Below are 19,314 nucleotides of genomic sequence, written 5' to 3'. Positions count from 1 at the left end.
TCAGTGACCCAGAAATTCGTGAGGCCAGATAAAACCCCAGAGCTGCCTTCTTTCTACTTCAGGAGGCATTTCAGCCCTGGAAGGGTTGGCAGGGCCACGAACCAGAAGAGAGAGAGAGAAAGAGAGAGAGACAGAGAGAGAGAGATAGGAGAGGACAGAGAGAGGTGGAGGTGTTGTGTGTGTGTTGGGGTGGGGGGAGAGAGAGAGACAGACAGACAGACAGAGATAGGAGAGGAGAGAGAGAGGTGGGTGTTGTGTGTGTGTTGGGGAGAGAGAGACAGACAGACAGAGAGACAGATATAGGAGAGGAGAGAGAGAGAGAGGTGAGGGTGTTGTGTGTTTGTTGGGGTGGGGGAGAGAGACAGACAGACAGAGACAGAGGAGAGGAGAGAGAGGTGGGGGTGTTGTGTGTGTGTTGGGGTGGGGGAGACAGACAGGCAGAGAGACAGAGAGAGATAGAGGAGAGGAGAGAGAAGTGGGGGTGTTGTGTGTGTGTTGGGGTGGGGGAAACAGACAGACAGAGAGACAGAGAGAGATAGAGGAGAGGAGAGAGAGGTGGGGGTGTTGCGTGTGTGTTGGGGTGGGGGAGACAGACAGACAGAGAGACAGAGAGAGACAGAGGAGAGGAGAGAGAAGTGGTGTGTTGCGTGTGTGTTGGGGTGGGGGAGACAGACAGACAGAGAGACAGAGAGAGACAGAGGAGAGGAGAGAGAAGTGGGGGTGTTGTGTGTATGTTGGGGTGGGGGAGACAGACAGAGAGACAGAGAGGAGAGGAGAGGAGAGAAGTGGGGGTGTTGTGTGTGTGTTGGGGTGGGGGAGAGAGACAGACAGAGAGACAGAGAGAGACAGAGGAGAGGAGAGAGAAGTGGTGTGTTGCGTGTGTGTTGGGGTGGGGGAGACAGACAGACAGACAGAGAGAGAGAGACAGAGGAGAGAGAGGTGGTGTGTTGCGTGTGTGTTGGGGTGGGGGAGAGAGACAGACAGAGAGACAGAGACAGAGAGACAGAGAGACAGAGGAGAGGAGAGAGAGGTGGTGTGTTGCGTGTGTGTTGGGGTGGTGGCCCGGGGGCGGCCGGTCTTGCGCCCCGCACCCTGCAGGCCCAGGGCCGTCGGCCGTTCCCGGGAGGCTGGCGGCGAGGTCCCGGGAGGAGCGGCCGGCGGCCACGTGACGGGCCCGAAATAGCAGCGGCGGCGGGAGGCGGAGACAGAGACGCGGGCTGGGCCCCGGCCCCGGAGGATGCTGAGCCCCTGCGCCGCCCGGCCCCGAGCACATGATGGCGATCCGGGAGCTCAAAGTGTGTCTCCTCGGGGTGAGTCCCAGGACGCCCGCGTCCGTGCAGCCCCCGCCCCCGGGCCCTCCACTGCCTGGCGCGGGAGACCCGCGGCCCGCCGCCCACCCTGTCTCCTTCCCTCCTCGCCCCTCCCCGTCCCGCCCTGCGCCCCTTCGGCTCGCTCTCTGCCCTTGTGCATCTGGGACCCGGGTCCGAGGCTGCTCCCGTGTGTTCTCGGCTGGATCCAGCCTTGGCGTGCAGCGTCCGGGCTGCTGGAGCTGGGGGTCAGGGCCGGGCTGCTGGGGGGCTGCTGGGGGGCTTCTGGGGGATTTGGGGGGGCTAGGGGCTGCTGGGGGCTTCTGGGGGATTTGGGGGACTGTTAGGGGTTGCTGGGGGCTTTTGGGGGACTGCTGGGGGGCTGCTGGGGGATTTGGGGGGACTGCTGGGGGCTTTTGGGGGACTTCTGGGGGGGCTGGAGGGCTGTTGGGGGACTTGGGGGTTGCTGGGGGAATTGAGGGGGGGGCTGCTGGGGTTGCTGGGGGCAGATGGAAAAACTGCACCGGGTCCTGCTGGCCACAGCTGTGGTCGCTCTGGCCTCTAAGGGCTCTCGCCTTCACCTTTGATAATTTCCTTCCTGCGGAAAGTTTAAGTTATTCTTTTGCCAAGTCTTCTTTTGCCTCCCGGAGACAAATGAGTTTTTTTTTCCTTTTCTTTCTCTCTCTCTCTCTCTCTCTCTATTCCTTCCTTCCTTCCTTCCTTTCTTTCTTTCTTTCTTTTTCTTCTTTTCTTCTAAATTTGAGAAAGTCCAAACAAGAGTGAGGACAAAAAAAAAAAAAGTCAGGGTCTGAACCTCTACAAGAGGAATGAAGTCCAAACTGCAGAGCGGTGTGCACAGAAAACTTTCCTGCCTCGCATAAGGGCAGGGCGGGAAAGGGCTCTCGGTCACCACTTCCCCATCCCAAGCCGGGTCTTTCTGAGCCTAAAGTAAGTCAGAAACTAAGCCGAGAACAAACACCCAACCTGTCTGCGTGGGCAGCCCCCCTCCCCACCCCCCCAGCCTCCGTAGGTGTTAGGGTTCTTACATAATGGTTAGGGCTGTAGCCTTTTCGCTTTTCACATTAAATTCCGGAATTACTTTCCCCCCTAGAATTACCTTTTTTATTTTGTCTTTTTTTTTTTTGCGTTGCTTCTTTATTTTTTTATATTTATTTATTTATTCTTTTGTTACCCTTGTCTTATTGTTGTAGTTATTGTTGTTGTTATTGATGTCATTGTTGTTGGATAGGACAGTGAGAAATGGAGAGAGGAGGGAAAGACAGAGGGGGAGAGAAAGACAGACACCTGCAGACCTGCTTCACCTTTGAAGCGACTCCCCTGCAGGTGGGGAGCCGGGGGCTCCAACAGGGATCCTTACGCTGGTCCTTGCACTGCACTAAGGACGGACTCCCTTTTGCACTGCTTTTAAGCCTTGTTTTCAGCAGCTTTTGGCATTGACAAACCTGTACAGCCATTGGCAAACCTGTTCTCTCCAAGAAAGCCATTAAAAATTAATGAATAAATAAAAGAAGGGCAAGCAGAGAAAGGGTAGACCCATTTAACAACATCTTGGTCTCAGGAGACATGCTGACTGATGAACAAGATGTATGTGTGAGAACATTCTGGGTTGGATGGTAGTGGATGGACACTACTCCAGGGGGGTGTCTCCGCTTCACCCAGTTCTTGTGGCCCCTCTGGCAGGAGGTGCCCTTGACAGCCCTCCCATCACTGTAGTTGACCTCAGCTCCTGTTGACACCAGACTGTCTGATTCCCCTGGAATCCTAGGGAAGCCGGCAGCTGGCTTCCCAGTCAGGCACAGACTAACCCAATGTTTCTCCCCCCTCCCTGGTTCTCTGGGGCACCGCTGGAATCTGCATACGATGCTGTTCTTAATCTTCCTCTGCTGACATTTATCAGTATTGCTGGAGTGGGTCTCACTGTCTGTTAGGCTCTCTAACATAATCCAGACGTCAATTCCAGGAATCCCGGATTTTACTTGTGAGGAGTCAGGGAAGGACTTCAAACACTTGGAAGGAATGCTGTGTCCCAAGTAATCAAGGATGACTTGGATGTGTGTTACGGGTGTCAGTGTTGACTACATATAAGTACTCTTCCCATTCCCTTCTCATTACTCAGAAACCACAGGGATTATTATTTTCTGTTTCAATATATATATGTATGTATAGCCTCCAGGGTTATGGCTGGGGCTCGGTGCCGGCACTACAAAGCCACTGCTCCTGGTGGCCATTTTTTCCCATTTTATTGGCTAGGACAGAGAGAAATTGAGAGAGGAAGGGGAGATAGAGAGGGAGAGAGAAAGAGAAACATTTGCAGACCTGCTTCACCACTTATGAAGCTTCCCCCCGGGTCTTTGAGATTAGAACTATGTACACTTAACCAGGTGTGCCACTGTCCCCGGCTCCTTTTCTGTTTCAGTATTTAGGGTTAGTCAACCTAACCTAACCTGGTCAGGTACCAAGAAGCTCACATCAGGAGGCAGTGATCCTAGGTCTCCTCTCCCACTCTCCATCTGAGCAGTTTTAGACTAGTACCTCAGTCTTCTCATCTATAAAATGGGCTTAATAACATCTCCACTTTATAAGGAGGAGGCTCCCACCAGATGATCTAAGATGCACCATCCCATTTCCTGCTAACCTGTGATTCCAGGGTGACAATTAGCAAACTGAGAGATGACAAGCAGGAGGAGATCCCATGATTTGTTTTCCCCTATCTCTGAGACTAAAACAAACTCTTCTAGTGGCTGCTAGGGACAGCGCCTCACCCTTGTTTACTAATTCTTTGCAGCGACTCTGTTGACAGAAGTTTGAGTTTGGAGGGAAAATATTGCCAAATAGAACAAGGAGATATTTCTGGGCAAATGGAGGCTTTGAAGCATCAATCATATTGTACCACATTCAGAGTTATCTTGAGAGTGGCTTACAGTTGTAGTCTTTTTATTATTGGACAAAGACAGAGAGAAATTGAGAGGGGGAGGGGGAGACAGAGAGGGGGAGAGAAAGATAGACACCTGTAGACCTGCTTCACCGCTTGCGAAGCGACTCCCCTGCAGGTGGGGAGCCGGGGGCTCGAACCAGGGATTCTTAATGCCGGTCCTTGTGCTTCATGCCATGTGCACTTAACCTGCTGTGCTACCCACCGGCCCCTTACATTTTAAAAAATTATCTTTTATTTATTGGATAGAGACAGCCAGAAATCGAGAGGGAAGGGGGTGACAGAGAGGGAGAGAGACAGAGAGACACCTGCAGCCCTGCTTCACCACTCACAAAGCTTTCACCCTGCAGGTGGGGATTGGGGGCTTGAACCTACATCCTTGCACATTGTAACGTGCACTCCACCAGGTGCATCACCACCCGGCCCTCTAAACACTTTTCAGCATTTTAATAGGAACCCTGAATGGTTTTGTTCTTTGGATGTGTGTCTCTGTGGCTGCAGCCAACACTTGACTTGTGTTTTTTTCATCTCTGCCACATCTGTCTGATGCCTTCTCGGTCTAAGTCCCCAGCCGCCATACACTCCATTGGGTCACTTTCTGTTGCCCCAAGATGACAGAGAACTTGAAGCTCTTCACACAAGTCCTGCTGTTGGTCTTGAGAGGCAAGGGGCTTGTCCTTTTGTGCCTGATCCTCTGTCCTTTCCGTTTCAGACTCCAGGTGGTTTTGTGCATGGTCAGTGCAGACTGTGATCCCTGCTGATGGCTCTTAGTGATAGTCTTCCACTTCCTCCCTGGGATCAGAAGTGTCCCTCTCAACAGGAGGGTCACGTGCAGCTGGTGGATGTGAAAGTGTCCTAGGTGTCATGTTTTCTCCACAGAGGACATCTGCCTTTCAGAACCTGACACCGGATCATATTTCTTTGGTTCAGAGCAACCAGATGGATTTGATCATAGTTTGTGGAACAAACTCTGTTCATGGAAAAACCAAGGACTCAAGAACATTGGAGTTATTTTGGTTACCTGTTACCGGGGGTCAACTTTCTCATGCTTATCCCTCATGTGGACAGCACAGTAAACCTCTGTGAGCGGCCTTTTCTGGAGAAGCCAGCCTGTCTGTGGAAGTCAGCCATGCAAAGGGTGTGTTTGCCAGGGAAGCACTTTGGGTAGGGGGTCCTTCACTAGATCCTAGGACCCCGAGTCTCATCCTTACCAACCAAGTGCCAATTACCCCACTTTCTAATCTCAACTAGTATTATGAAATATGTAGTTAAAAACCGCATTCTCAAAGACAGCAGAGTATGTTAAAAAACAGAAAGAAAGGAAGGAAAAAAAAATCTAACAAAACAACATTTTGAGGCAGCAGCTGTTCTAACCCCAACGGTGGAAAGCTTCCCAGTATGCATTTTAACACAACACGTGGCAGGAGAAAGGAAGGAGGAGGAAGAGGGGGAGGAGAGGCGTCTGTGTATGTGTGTGTGTGTGTGTGTGTCCACCCACTCAAGAACTGCTTTCTAATGGGATTTCAAGGAGATTTCTATTTGGACCTTGGTTGTTTTGACAACAGTTTAGAGATTTCTGTCACTTCCTCAATAACTGAGTGTCATGGTTAGAAGACAGCTGAGGATGTCCTTGCTTCTGGTGAGGAACTTGTCCACAGACCATTCAGGTTACCTGTGACATTGGGTAGCAGGGACTTTAGACTTGTGCAGGGCTCTGTGATTTTTTTTTTTCGAAACCACTAGGACCCAAGAGCAGACGAGACTTGTGCTCACAGTAAGGCTGGTGAGTCAGAGCCGGACTGGAGGGACTGAGTGACAGTGAGTACCCACGACTCAAAGTGCCCGATGAAATCATGTGAACTTGTTAAGCTAGAAGGAATGTTTGCATAGAACAGAGAGGAAGAGGAATGGATTAGGCTCTCACCATATTTGCTTTCCAGGCCTGAGACACTCTCTCTCTCTCTCTCTCTCTCTGTGTATTTTTTCCCTCTCCCAGAAACTAACATTTCTTTTGGGAGAGAGGCGCAGAGAGGTGCAGAGAGGCAACCAGCATAATTTATTTATCATTTTTTTTTTGCAAATCTCTTTATTTTTATTTATACATGTGAGAAAGAGAAAGAGAAGCTTAGCACTGCTCCAGTAAATATGGTACTGGGACTAAACCCAAGAGCCTCAGACATGCAAGCCCAGTGATCTACCAAGGGAGCTATTTCCCTAGCCACTGCCACTTATTTCTTATCACACCTGACACCTTCATTTTATTACTTATTTATTTGCTTTATAAGTCTTATTAGTGACTTAATATTGATTCACAGAGTCACAAGGTAGCAGGAACATCTCCACACCGTTCCATCTGCAGAGCTTTGTGTCCCCAGCCCTCCCTGAGAAGCTGCAGAAGTTCTCTCACGGGGGTCGGGCGGTGGCGCAGTGGGTTAAGCGCATGTGGCGCAAAGTGCAGGGACCGGCATAAGGATCCCGGTTCGAGCCCCCGGCTCCCCACCTGCAGGGGAGTCGCTTCACAGGCGGTGAAGCAGGTCTGCAGGTGTCTATCTTTCTCTCCTCCTCTCTGTCTTCCCTTCCCCTCCTCTCTCCATTTCTCTCTGTCCTATCCAACAACGAATTGCATCAACAAGGGCAATAATAATAATAACCACAACGAAGCTACAAAAAGGGGGGAAAAATGGCCTCCAGGAGCGGTGGATTCATGGTGCAGGCACCGAGCCCAGCAATAACCCTGGAGGAGGAAAAGAAAAAAAAAAAAAGATGTGGGCTGACTGTTATTCCTACAGCTGTTTGTCTACATTTGCCCCGCCCCTTTCTCTTTTCCCATGGTCTTGTCTTCTCTTCCTTTCTAAGTCATATCCACACTTAATTTTTTTAATTTAATTTAATTTTATTTATTCCCTTTTGTTGCCCTTGCTGTTTTATTGTTGTAGTTATTATTGTTGTTGTTGTTGTTGGATAGGACAGAGAGAAATGGAGAGAGGCGGTGAAGACAGAGAGGAGGAGAGAAAGACAGACACCTGCAGACCTGCTTCACCGCCTGTGAAGCGACTCCCCTCAGATGGGGAGCCGGGGGCTCGAACCGGGATCCTTATGCCGGTCCTTGTGCTTTGCGCCACCTGCGCTTAACCCGCTGCGCTACCGCCCGACTCCCCCACGCTTAATTTTTACTTGACTTTTTTTTTTTGAAAAAAGCTATTTTAAGTAGGAAAACTTGAAACACAACGCCATTGCTACAGTCTAGTGTAAATGTCTTTTTTTTTTCTTTACTGAGGAATTCATGGTTTACAGTCAACAATAAAATACAATAGTTTGTACATGCGTAACATTTCCCCATTTTCCACATCACAATACAACTCCCACTAGGTTCTCCTCTGCCATCATGTTCCAGGACCTGAGCCCTCCCCCGCCCCAGAGTCTTTTACTTTGGTGCAATGCACCAACTCCAGTCCAAGTTCTGCTGTGTGTTTTCTCTTCTGTTCTTACTTCTCAACTTCTGTCCCTGAGTGGGATCATCCCATATTCACCCTTCTCTTTCTGGCGGATCTCACTTAACAAGATTTCTTCAAGCTCCATCCAAGATGGGATGAAGAAGGTGAATTCACCATTTTTAATAGCTGAATAGTTTTTCCATTGTGTATATAGACCAAAACTTACTCAGCCACTCATCTGTTGTTTGACAGCTGGGTTGCTTCCGGGTTTTGGCTATTACAACTTGTGCTGCTGTAAACATAAGTACACACAATCTTTTTTTTTCTCCAGGTTATTTCTGGGGCTCAGTGCCTGTACTACAAATCCACTGCTGGAGGCCAATCTTTCCATTTTGTTGTTCCTCTTTGTGTTCTTATTGCTGTTGTTGTTGTTGTTGTTGGATAGGAGAGAGATAAATCAAGAGAGGAGGGGGAGACAGAGAGGGGAAGAGAAAGACACCTGCAGACCTGCTTCACCGCTTGTGAAGCGACTCCCCTGCAGTTGGGGAGCCGGGGGGCTCGAACTGGGATCCTTATGCCGGTCCTTGCACCTTGCACTCAGTACACTTAACCCGTTGCACCACTGCTCAGCCTCCTACACAAATCTTTTTGATGACACCCACACCTATTAGTTTTTCTGAATGTCCTTTGTCTTCTCTCTGGGTATTGATGGAATTGGAGTTCAGAGCCCTCAGGTCCTCTCCCCCTAACATTTACTCCTCTGGGAGTCTGGACTTAACATTCTTTCTGGGGAGCAGAAGGTGGCAGGTCTGGCTTCTGTGATTGCTTCTCCGCTGGACGTGGGTGTTGGCAGACAGATCCACACCCCAGCCTGTTTCTATCTTTCCCTAGTGGGGCAGGGCTCTGGAGAGGGGAGGTTCCAGGACACATTGGCTACACCTGACTCCTTTATTAAATTGAATCCCTGTGGAAAATATAGATAGAAAATAAATGTAAGGGGGGGCAGGTGATGGCACACCTGATTGAGCACACATATTATAATGCGTAAGGACTTGGGTTCAGGAGCTCCAGTGGCGCAATCGGTTAGCTCGAGGTACTTAGATAGGACTTGGGTTCGAGCCCCCGATTCCCACCTGCAGGGGTAAAGCTTTGCGAGTCGTGAAACAGGGCTGCAGGTGTGTCTCTATTTCCCTCTCCATCTCCCACTTCTTTCTTGATTTCTGGCTGTCTCTTTCCAATAAACAAATAAAGATGCTTCTAAATAAAAATTTATTTATTTATTTTAAAAAGGAGACATTAACAAAACCGTAGGATAAGAGGGGTACAACTCCACACAGTTCTCACCACCAGAACTCTATATCCCACCCCCTCCCCTGATAGCTTCCCTATTCTTTAACCCTCTGGGAGTATGGACCCAAGGTCATCATGGAGTGCAGAAGGTGGAAGGTCTGGCTTCTGTAATTGCTTCCCTGCTGAACATGGGTGTTTACAGGTTGATCCATACTCCCAGCCTGCGTCTGTCTTTCCCTAGTTGGGTGGGGCTCTGGAGAAGCAGAGCTCCAGGACATCTTGGTGGGGTTGTCTGTCCAGGGAAGTCTGGTCGGCATCCTGCTGGCATCTGGAACCTGGTGGCTGAAAAGAGAGTTAACATACAAAGCCAAACAAATTGTTGAACAAATAAATTTTTTTTAAAGAGAGACTAAATATAAGTGGGCTGGGTGGTGGCTCACCTGGCTGAGTGCACAAGTTACAATGTGCAAGGACCCGGGTTCAAGGCCCCGCTCCCCACCTGTGGGGGGTGGGGGATGGGCGGGAAGCTTCACGAGTGATGAAGTAGGTCTGTAGGTGGCTCTCTTCTTGTCCACTCCCCTTCCTTCTTGATTTCTATCCAATAAATAAATAAAGGTAACAAAAATATTATTTAAAAAAAGGGAATAAATCTAGGTGACGTGATGGTCTTTCTTTCTAGCAATGGTAGCATGTAGAGCCCAGGCCAGGCTGATGGCATCACCCGGGGCCTCTTGTTTCTTGTTCGTTCACGGTCAGCATTGTTACATCTCCCTCTGTTTCTGAGCTGAGCGTGTGCAGCAGAATGACTCTCGGGCCTCTGGCCATTCCTCCCTCTCTGTCTCTGCTCTGCAGTCATCAGACACGCGGCATTCCCCTCTGCCTTGGCCAGTGTCGCTATCCTTTGGGTGTATTGTCTTTCTTAGGTCTACTTCAAGACCCATAACTAGAGGCAGATAGAAAACTTCTTTTTTTTTCATTTAGAGCTGCTTAGACATGAAAAGATTTGAACTCATGAGTTAGTAAAGGTCTTCAAATTTTAATTCTGTCCAGTGTTTGTGCTTGCCTCTGTATGCAAATGCAACACTTTCTCTTATATGTAGACAACACACGTGCGCACACACACACACATTTTTCTTTTCTTTTCTTAAATATTACCTTTTGTTACCCTTTTTTATTGTTGTAGTTATTATTGTTGTTATTGATGTCATTGTTGTTGGATAGGACAGAGAGAAATGGAGAGAGGCGGGGAAGACAGAGAGGGGGAGAGAAAGATAGACACCTGCAGACCTGCAAAACGACTCTCATGCCTGAAACTTAAGTCCCAGGTTCAATCCCCTGCACCACCATAAGCCAGAGCTGAGCAGGGCTCTGATAAAAATTTGGGGAAAAAATGGGAGTGAGGAAGTAACCAGAGCATCACCATGGCACTTGTAGTGCCAGAGATCTGATACCGGGACTCAGCACTCACTGACCTGCTCTGCCCCTTCCCTGGTTGCTTGTTACATTAAGGTAAGAAACCACGGGAGGGACAGCTGGCCCTCAGCGGCCACTGAGGACCACTCCTGAGAGGAAGAGCTTTGCCAGGGGCTCTGCGCACCTACATAAGGGTGTGCCCACACCTGCCCGCCTGTGCTCACCAGCACCTGTAGGAGGTTTGCTTGTCTGTCTGCTCCAGGGTTACTGCTGGGACTCTGTGCCTGCACCACGAGTCCACGGCTCCTGGAGGCTGTTTTTAACATTTTATTGCTCTTTTTGTTCTTGTTGTTGCCATGGATGTCGTCGTCATTGTTGGATAGGACAGAGAGAAATGGAGAGAGGAGGGGAAGACAGAGAGGGGGAGAGAAAGATAGACACCTGCAGACCTGCTTCACCGCCTGTGAAGCGACTCCCCTGCAGGTGGGGAGCCAGGGGCTTGAACCGGGATCCTTACGCCGGTCCCTGCGCTTTGCGCCACCTGTGCTTAACCTGCTGTGCTACCTCCCGACCCCCACTTTTTTTTTGGTAGAGACAGAGAAGTCAAGAGGGAAGGGGGAAACCGAGAGGGTGGGAGAGCAAGCAAGTGAAGTGCAGCACTGCTTGACTGATGATGCGGCTCTCGCCCTACAGGTGGGGACTGGGGGCTCGAACCTGGGTCCTTGCACATTGTCATGTGTGCACTCAGCCAGGTGAATCACCGCCTGAGCCTACACTTTGTCTTCCTTACACATTGTTTTAACACGATTTTCAATAATGTGTTTGAAAATGGGTCAAGTATCCATCCACTCCACCACTCACAGAGTGCTTTTGTCTTTTTCTTTTGCAGGAGAAAGCTATTTCAATTTCTCTCTGTCTCTACCCCAAAGAACAGAGTAGAGACAGAATTGAGATAGTTTTCTCCTGCTAGCCTCTGCACACTTGTAAAAATATCTCTTTGCTTCCACTGGTTTCAGACAGTTTTTTGACTTTGTGATCTTTATATTTGAGCAGGATTATATATATATATATATATATATATATATATATATATATATATATATATATATATATATATGTCTCCTGTTAGAAGGTGGTCAGTGCTGTGTGGAAAGTGAATCTGAGAGTTTGCTGAGGCCTGCAGGTGTGAGGAGGTGGGAGCCGGGGAGGAGGTTGGGGTGAGGGGATACTCAGTCTGCAGCAGGACATCTGGCAGAGTGTCCCCTCTCCTCACCCTGGAATGATGGGTTTTCCAGCTTCAGGCCCTTGACGGGGCCACTTGGCTGCTGAGGAGCCAGTGTTCTGTCTCTTGTCGTCTGACTTGTCAGCAGAAATAAGGAAAAGAAAAGTAGGATCGAATGTTAGTCAGAGAATGAAGGTGTTTTTCTCCTAGTGGAATCTCCTGTTTTGATGAGTTCTTTTCTGATGTCTCTCTTTTCATATCCAATACTTTGGACCTATTCTGACTTTTACTTTTTAATTTATTTTTTATTATTTTCCCCCCTTTTTGTTGCCCTTGTTGTTAGTCTTTGTTGTTGGATAGGACAGAGAGAAATAGAGAGAGGAGGAGAAGACAGAGAGGGGGAGAGAAAAATAGACACCTGCAGACCTGCTTCACCGCCTGTGAAGCGACTCCCCTGCAGGTGGGGAGCCGGGGGCTCGAGCCGTTCTTCTGATGTCGGTCTGTGTGCTTTCTGCCATGTGTGCTTAACCCGCTGTGCCACTGCCCCTGTTCTGACTTTTAAAGAATGTATCATTCGTTCGTTCGTTCATTCATTCATTCATTCATTCATTCAGTAGAGACAGACATGGAGAGGGAAGGAGAGATAGAGAGGGAGAGGGAGAGAGAGACCTGCAGTACTGCTTCCCCGTCTGTCTGTGAAGCTTGCCTCCTGCAGCGGGGGACTAGGAACATGAACCCCGGGTCCCTGAGCATTGTAGCAGACAACTGTAGCTTCGCTGGAGGTCATGACGTGACCTCTACTTGTGCAGGATTCCACCCAGAAGGTAGCCCAGGCCGCTTTGTCTCCCCCACCCCCACTCTAGGGGCCACCGACCAGATTCAGTGGGCGCCACAGGGAAGTGAGGAAAGCCCAGGGGGAAATCCGTTCCCCCCTGGTTTCTTTCCTTTGAGAATGATGCTAGAGAGCCGGATTCCCTTTGCAACAACAGTATTGGTTTTTCTAGGAGAAAAAGGCACCTGGGCTCCCAGTATTACTTCCTTTCTGCCTCATGGAATTACTGTTCTAACTAGAATTGGCAAATAAAATGCATAGCCCGGAAAAGGTTTCTCATTCAGGAGGAAGTGGAGAGGGAGTTGGAGTCCTGTTCACGCGCACATGTGCACACACATATCGTATTCATGAAACTTGCCCTCTGCTGGCAGAGAGAAAGAGCTAGGCATTTCTTTGCTTCTTCTCTCTCTCTCTCTCTGTCTCTTTCTCTCCCTGACCTCCCCCCCTTCTTTTTTTTTTTTTCTGGTCAAACTGCAATATTTGTAGTTCATTTCCCCATTTTTAAAATTAATTATTTAATTTTTTTGCCACTAGGGTTGTTGCTGGGGCTCGGTGCCTGCACAACAAATCAAAGGCTCCCAGCTACCATTTTTACTTTTTTTTTTCTTTGCCAGGACAGAGAAATTGAGAGAGTAGGGGAGATAGAGAGGGAGAGGGACACCTGCAGACCTGCTTCACCACTCATGAAGTCCCCCCCCCCCCGCTGCAGGTGGGGAGTGGGGGCTCGAACCCAGGTCCTTACGTGTGGTAATATGTGTGCTTAATCAGGTGCACCACTGCCCAGTCCCCTGTTTTTCCATCCTTCATAGGGGATATGCTCCAAGACTCCCAGTGAATGTCTGAAGCTGTGATAGCACTGATGACTGTCTACACTCTGCTTGTTTGCTTGCTTCCTTTTACATACGTACACACCTAGGATAATGTTCAATCTCTAAATTAAGTACAATAAGAGATGAACAACAGGGAGTCGGGCCGTAGCACAGCGGGTTAACAAAGTGCAAGGATCCTGGTTCGAGCCCCGGCTCCCCACCTGCAGGGGAGTCACTTCACAGGCGGTGAAGCAGGTCTGCAGGTGTCTGTCTGTCTCTCCCCCTCTCTGTCTTCCTCTCCTCTCTCCATTTCTCTCTTTCCTATCCAACAATGACGACATCAATTACAACAACAATAACTACAACAATAAAACAACAAGGGCAACAAAGGGGAATAAATAAATAAATAAATATTTTTAAAAAGAACAACAATTCTTCTTCTAGCGTTTGCCCTTCTTCTGTAGCCAGTCAACAGCGTCAGATTGAGCCTGATGTAAAGTTTCGAGACCTCCTTTGAATCTGGAGAGGTGGCAGTCGTTGACTATGTGGGTCATAGTCTGTCTGGAGCCGCAGGGGCAGTTCGGGTCGTCTCTGGCTCCCCAGCGATGGAACATAGCGGCGCACCGGCCATGGCCTGCTCGATAGCGTTTGAGGAGGGCCCGATCATAACGTGCTAGGTCAAAGCCGGGTGGACGCTTGCAGGGGTCTGTGATGAGGTGTTTGTTCTTGACCTCAGCTGACTGCCAGCTCTGTTTCCAAGAGTCTGGAACAGAGAAGTTCAGTGTAGGCGTAGGGGACCAGATTGGGTGACGAGACGTCAAGCGTTGGACAGGGTGGGCGAAGATATCCGCGTATATTGGCAGGTCCGGTCGAGCGTAGACGTGGGAAATGAACTTAGATGATGCCGCATCCCGACGAATATCTGGCGGGGCGATGTTGCTAAGAACTGGCAGCCATGGAACCGGGGTGGAACGGATGGTTCCAGAAATGATCCTCATGGAGGAATATAATTTGGAATCGACCAAGTGGACATGGGGGCTACGGAACCATACTGAGGCACAGTATTCTGCAGTGGAATAGCATAATGCCAGAGAGGATGATCGTAGTGTGGCAGCGCTCGCGCCCCATGAGGAGCTGGCCAGTCTTGCAATGATGTGATTCCTCGCGCCCACCTTTGCTGCAGTTTTTATGAGATGTTCGTGAAATGACAGGGTGCGATCGAGAGTAACGCCAAGATAGACTGGCTGGGCTTCATGCCGGATTCTCGTATCGCCAAGCTGCCCATTAAGCTCACGCGAGGCCGAGGCATGGTGTAGATGGAAAACAGATGATACCGTTTTTGCAGTGCTAGGGATTAGTCGCCATTTTTTACAGTAATCAGATATCAGAGACATGTCTTTCGTGAGTGTTTCCTCAAGGATGTCGAACTTTGATGCCTGAGTTGCACAGCAGATGTCATCAACAACAATAACTAGTAACAAACTAGACCTTTTGTAAGAATACACTGGTATGGATGGTGGCGCACCTGGCTGAGTGCACATGTTATATACAGTGCTCAAGGTCCCGGGTTTGAGCCCCTAGTCCCCACCTGCAGGGGGAAAGCTTTGTGAGTGGTGAAGCTGTGTTGCAGGTGTCTCTCTGCCTCCCTCCCTCTCCATCTCCCCCTACCTTCTAGATTTCTGGCTGTCTCTAACCAATAAATAAATAAAGATAATTAAAAAAAGACTTTTTTTTAAAAAAGAATACACTGGACAAAACTGTATGAACGTGGTTTCTTACCTTAATGTAACAAGCAACCAGGGAAGGGGCAGAGCAGGTCAGTGAGTGCTGAGTCCCAGTGTCAGATCTCTGGCACTGCAAGTGCCAGGGTGATGCTCTGGTTACTTCCTCACTCCCATTTTTTTTTCCCCAAATTTTTATCAGAGTCCTGCTCAGCTCTGGCTTATGGTGGTGCAGGGGATTGAACCTGGGACTTAAGTCTCGGGCATGAGAGTCATTTTGCATAACCATTATGCTAACTACGCCCCTCCTCACCTCCATTACTGTACTGTATTATTTATTATTGTCATTGTTATTTTAACCAGAGCTCTGTTCAGCTCTGGCTTACGGTGGTACTGGAGATTGGATGTGAAACCTTGGTGCCTCAGGCTCCTATGAAAGTCTTTTGCATAACTACTATGCTATCTCTTAAACTTTTTTTTTTTTACTATCTATATTTGTTAGAGACAGCCAAATATCGAGAGGGAAGGGGTGATAGAGAGGGAGAGAGACAGAGAGGCATCTGCAACACTGCTTCACCACTCGTGAACCTTTCCTCTTGCAGGTGGGGATCAGGGGCTTTAACCTGGGTCTTGCTCATTGTATCATGTGCGCTCAACCAGGTGCATCACCACCAGGCCCCACTACTATGCTATCTCTCTGCTACTGTCCTCTTTCAAGAGGCACTAGTAAAGAATTTATGGGATACATAACTCCATGGAGTACTACTCTGAAATGAAAGAAAGATGTTATTGTGTTCTTCAGAACAAGATGGATGGAACTGGAAGTGATTGTGCTTAGTGAAGTGAGTAAGACAGCGAAGACAACTACTGGGTGGTTTCACTCTGTGGAATGTAGAGAACTGAAACACATGAGCTTGTAAGGTCTCTCAGACTCTTAAGAGAACTATGGTGGTTATCCTTGATGGTCAGGGCACAATTGGTTGGTGTGTGAAACTACACCTCTGTTATCTCATCATCTTGTAAATCACGAATAGCTCTTTTTTTTTAAAATATAAGTTTGAATACTGAAAGAAAAAAGGAGGAGGAGAAGATGGAGAAAGAGGGAGTAGACAAGGAAGAGAAGAAAGAGGAGGAGGAAAGGGGGATGAGGAGAGAGGAGGAGGGGAAAGAGGAGGAGGAGAGGGAGAAGAGGGAAGAGGAAGGGAGGCAGAAGGAGGAGGAGGAGACATTCATTCAATATTTAACTCTCAGGAGACATTGTTTCTGTCTCATATTTTCAGAAGTAAGTGATCTTTCTGCCTTCTGCCACTGTAGACCATAGTTGGTCAAGATCACCTCTGGAGGTGTAAAGCAAGAATTGTCTGAGTCTTACTTTAATCCAAAAGAGAACACAAAAGGATGGGTGTGAAATCTGTGTAGACGAGGATTTCACAAGTGGCTGTTTTTGAGCTGGGAAAAGGCTGAGGAAGCTCTGCTTCATGGTATCTGGTTCATCATACTAAACTCAATAAAAAAAAAATTGAGGAGAAAATCATCCTTTCAAGCATTTTAAGTTTTTATTCAGGAAAAGTAAGAGTACTCTCACAGAGAGACATGCGGGCAAAAACACAGTTACGGCAGTGAATCTGGGCTCTTTCAGACACTTACTTTGTAAGTGTTTTTTGCCCAGCAATGTCTACACCTAGTACAACTTCCTGGTGTTTGCTTTCTTCTCCCTTTTCAGGCAAAGGAACCAAGGCCCGACTTGCTCAGGTGTTTTCCAAATTCTCCTCCCTCTCAGCAATGGGGCAAAAAACAAAGGTTCCTGGTTACAAAAAAGTGTCAGGTCCCAGTGAAACGGGGGTTCACAGCCCCCTCTAGTCCTCACCTTCTCCTAACACTGCGAAGGAGGAATGGAAAGACTGGCACTGTGTTGCGGGCTGCTGTGCTAGGCACATTTAGCAGAGTAGGGGACTGAAGTTGCGAATCCAAGCGTGTGCCTGGTCTGGCCAGGTCTGGACGTAATGGGAGAGGTTAGTAACAACACCAGGCCTGGGGATGCCATGTGGTGCTTGACTGCCACATTTCTCAAGTAAGGGATGGGGGAAGTTTGGGATAGGCCGTGAGGGCATGTGGGTGCTTGCCAATGAGCTGGCTGGAAGAATGTGTGATGTCAGCGTGTTGTGCGAGGTGGGAAAAGTTTGGGAGGGATGGGAGTGACTGTCTACATTATATAAATATATATCTAACATTCTGTGAAAAAACTCTTGTTAAAGTGACTCTCACTTGCAAATAACTTCTTTCTCTTTTGCTTCTCAATTTGGCTTATACCGCGAACACACGTAATGACTTGCGTAATTAAATAAAAATCCACAGACATCTACGGCAGGACCCAACACATTTGATTGGCAGAAAGTTATTTGGTTGTTAACTGGAAAGAACCGGTCATAAAATTGGAAAGCAGATTTGGGTCAGATTGCCAAAGGACCTTGAATGTGAACATTGATACGTTCAGGCTGTGACACGCCAAGTTTGTCATTCACGGGACTTACATTTTGAATGTTTTGTTTATTTTGTGGGAGAGCTTGTGTGAGACCGGTGCCAGATGTGGCAGTGCTGAGGTGGAGTCTGAGGGCCTTCTGGGGCTTCAAGTGTTAAAATTCCAGTGTTATAGTGCTTTTTTTGGCACAGTGCTGGGCTGTCCTTTGTGCAGGTCATGGCTTGGGTCCCCTAGTCCATCTAGGGACCTCCCTCCATTCTGAGGTATACCTCCCTAGAGGTAGGTGTTTTGGCTTTCACTTAGTGGCAGAGGGACCTGGCCTAGGTTTTTTTTTTTTTTAATTAATTAATTAATTAATTAATTCTTTTTGTTGCCCTTGTTGTTTTATTGTTGTAGTTATTATTGATGTCATTGTTGTTGGATAGGACAAAGAGATATGGAGAGAGGAGGGGAATACAGAGAGGGGGAGAGAAAGACAGACACCTGCAGACCTGCTTCACTGCCTGTGAAGTGACTCCCCTGCAGGTGGGGAGCCGGGTTCGAACCGAGATCCTTCTGCTGGTTCTTGTGCTTAGCGCCACCTGCGCTTAACCTGGCCTAGGTTTAAGGGGAGTTGCCCCCAGGGCCAGTAAAGTCTTGAGAGGAATATTCTTCACTGTATACTTTCTTTTTTTAAAAAAAAAATTTATTTATTCTCTTTTGTTGCCCTTGTTCTATTGTTGTAGTTATTATTGTTTTCCTTGTTGTTGTTGGATAGGACAGAGAGAAATGGAGAGAGGAGGGGAAGACAGAGAGGGGGAGAGAAAGATAGACACCTGCAGACCTGCTTCACCGCCTGTGAAGCGACTCCCCTGCAGGTGGGGAGCCGGGGGCTCGAACCAGGATCCTTATGCCGGTCCTTGCGCTTTGCGCCACCTGCGCTTAACCCGCTGCGCTACAGCCCGACTCCCTACGGTATACTTTCTTAGGAAGAATTATAAGAGACTCCTTGATAAGGTATATAAAGTATAAACTCTGACCACCAGGGTCATCAAGGAAAAGGAAAAAAGGTCTGTGCACGTGTGTTTCTCTTAAACCCCCCAATCTGTGTCACACTTGGGATAGCTTCTCATTGGTCCACTGAGATCACCTGTCCTTCCTGTGTGGTTACAGCTTCTAGGTGTGGCTACCTTTCTAAAACTCCTCCCACAGTGAGTCTTTCCTAGTGCTCCCTTTAAGTTTATACTTAAACACCTGGTTAAGTTCTCACATAGTGAGCAAAGACACAGGTTCAAGCCCCGGCTTCCTATCGGCAGTGGGAAAGCTTCACGGGTGGTGAAGCAGGGCTGCAGGTGTCTCTCTGTCTCTGTCTCTCTCTCCCTCTTTATCTCCCCTTCCCCTCTCAATTTCTCTCTCTCTCTCCCTCTTTATCTCCCCTTCCCCTCTCAATTTCTGTCTCTATCCAATAATAAATAAGTAAAAATAAAAAAATGCTTTAAAGTGTAAACTGTTTATTGCAAAGATGTAGTTACAAGTCATTTACATTACAAGTCACGTAAAGGAATATCCAAGTACAAAGAGAGCTCTTGGGGACAGACCCACCAGGGTCATCAAGGAAAAGGAAAAAAGGTCTGTGCACGTGTGTTTCTCTTAAACTCCCCAATCTGTGTCACACTTGGGATAGCTTCTCATTGGTCCATTGACATCACCTGTCTTTCCTGTGTGGTTACAGCTTCTAGGTGTGGCTACCTTTCTAAAACTCCTCCCACAGTGAGTCTTTTCTAGTGCTCCCTTTAAGTTCTTCCCCCATTTGTATGGGGAAACATGATAACAGAGAACAAAGTGACCATGTCCTGGCTATCTAAGGCTCCAGGC

The 19,314-nt window shown here is 48.3% G+C and overlaps 1 protein-coding gene across 1 annotated transcript in view; it reads left to right on the top strand.

The window, feature by feature from the left end:
* Window positions 1–1,174: 1,174 nt before the first annotated feature.
* Window positions 1,175–19,314, top strand: part of RAB31 (RAB31, member RAS oncogene family) — a 145,110-nt gene continuing 126,970 nt past the window's right edge. The window contains exon 1 of the mRNA XM_007517165.3: window positions 1,175–1,310. Coding sequence (XP_007517227.1) covers window positions 1,272–1,310 — 39 coding nt within the window. The 5' untranslated portion in view covers window positions 1,175–1,271. The remainder of the gene's footprint in view (window positions 1,311–19,314) is intronic.

This window comes from Erinaceus europaeus, chromosome 10 (genome assembly GCF_950295315.1).
Source record: "Erinaceus europaeus chromosome 10, mEriEur2.1, whole genome shotgun sequence".
Taxonomy (NCBI): Eukaryota; Metazoa; Chordata; class Mammalia; order Eulipotyphla; family Erinaceidae; genus Erinaceus; species Erinaceus europaeus.
This window is presented reverse-complemented; position numbering and strand designations above follow the sequence as displayed.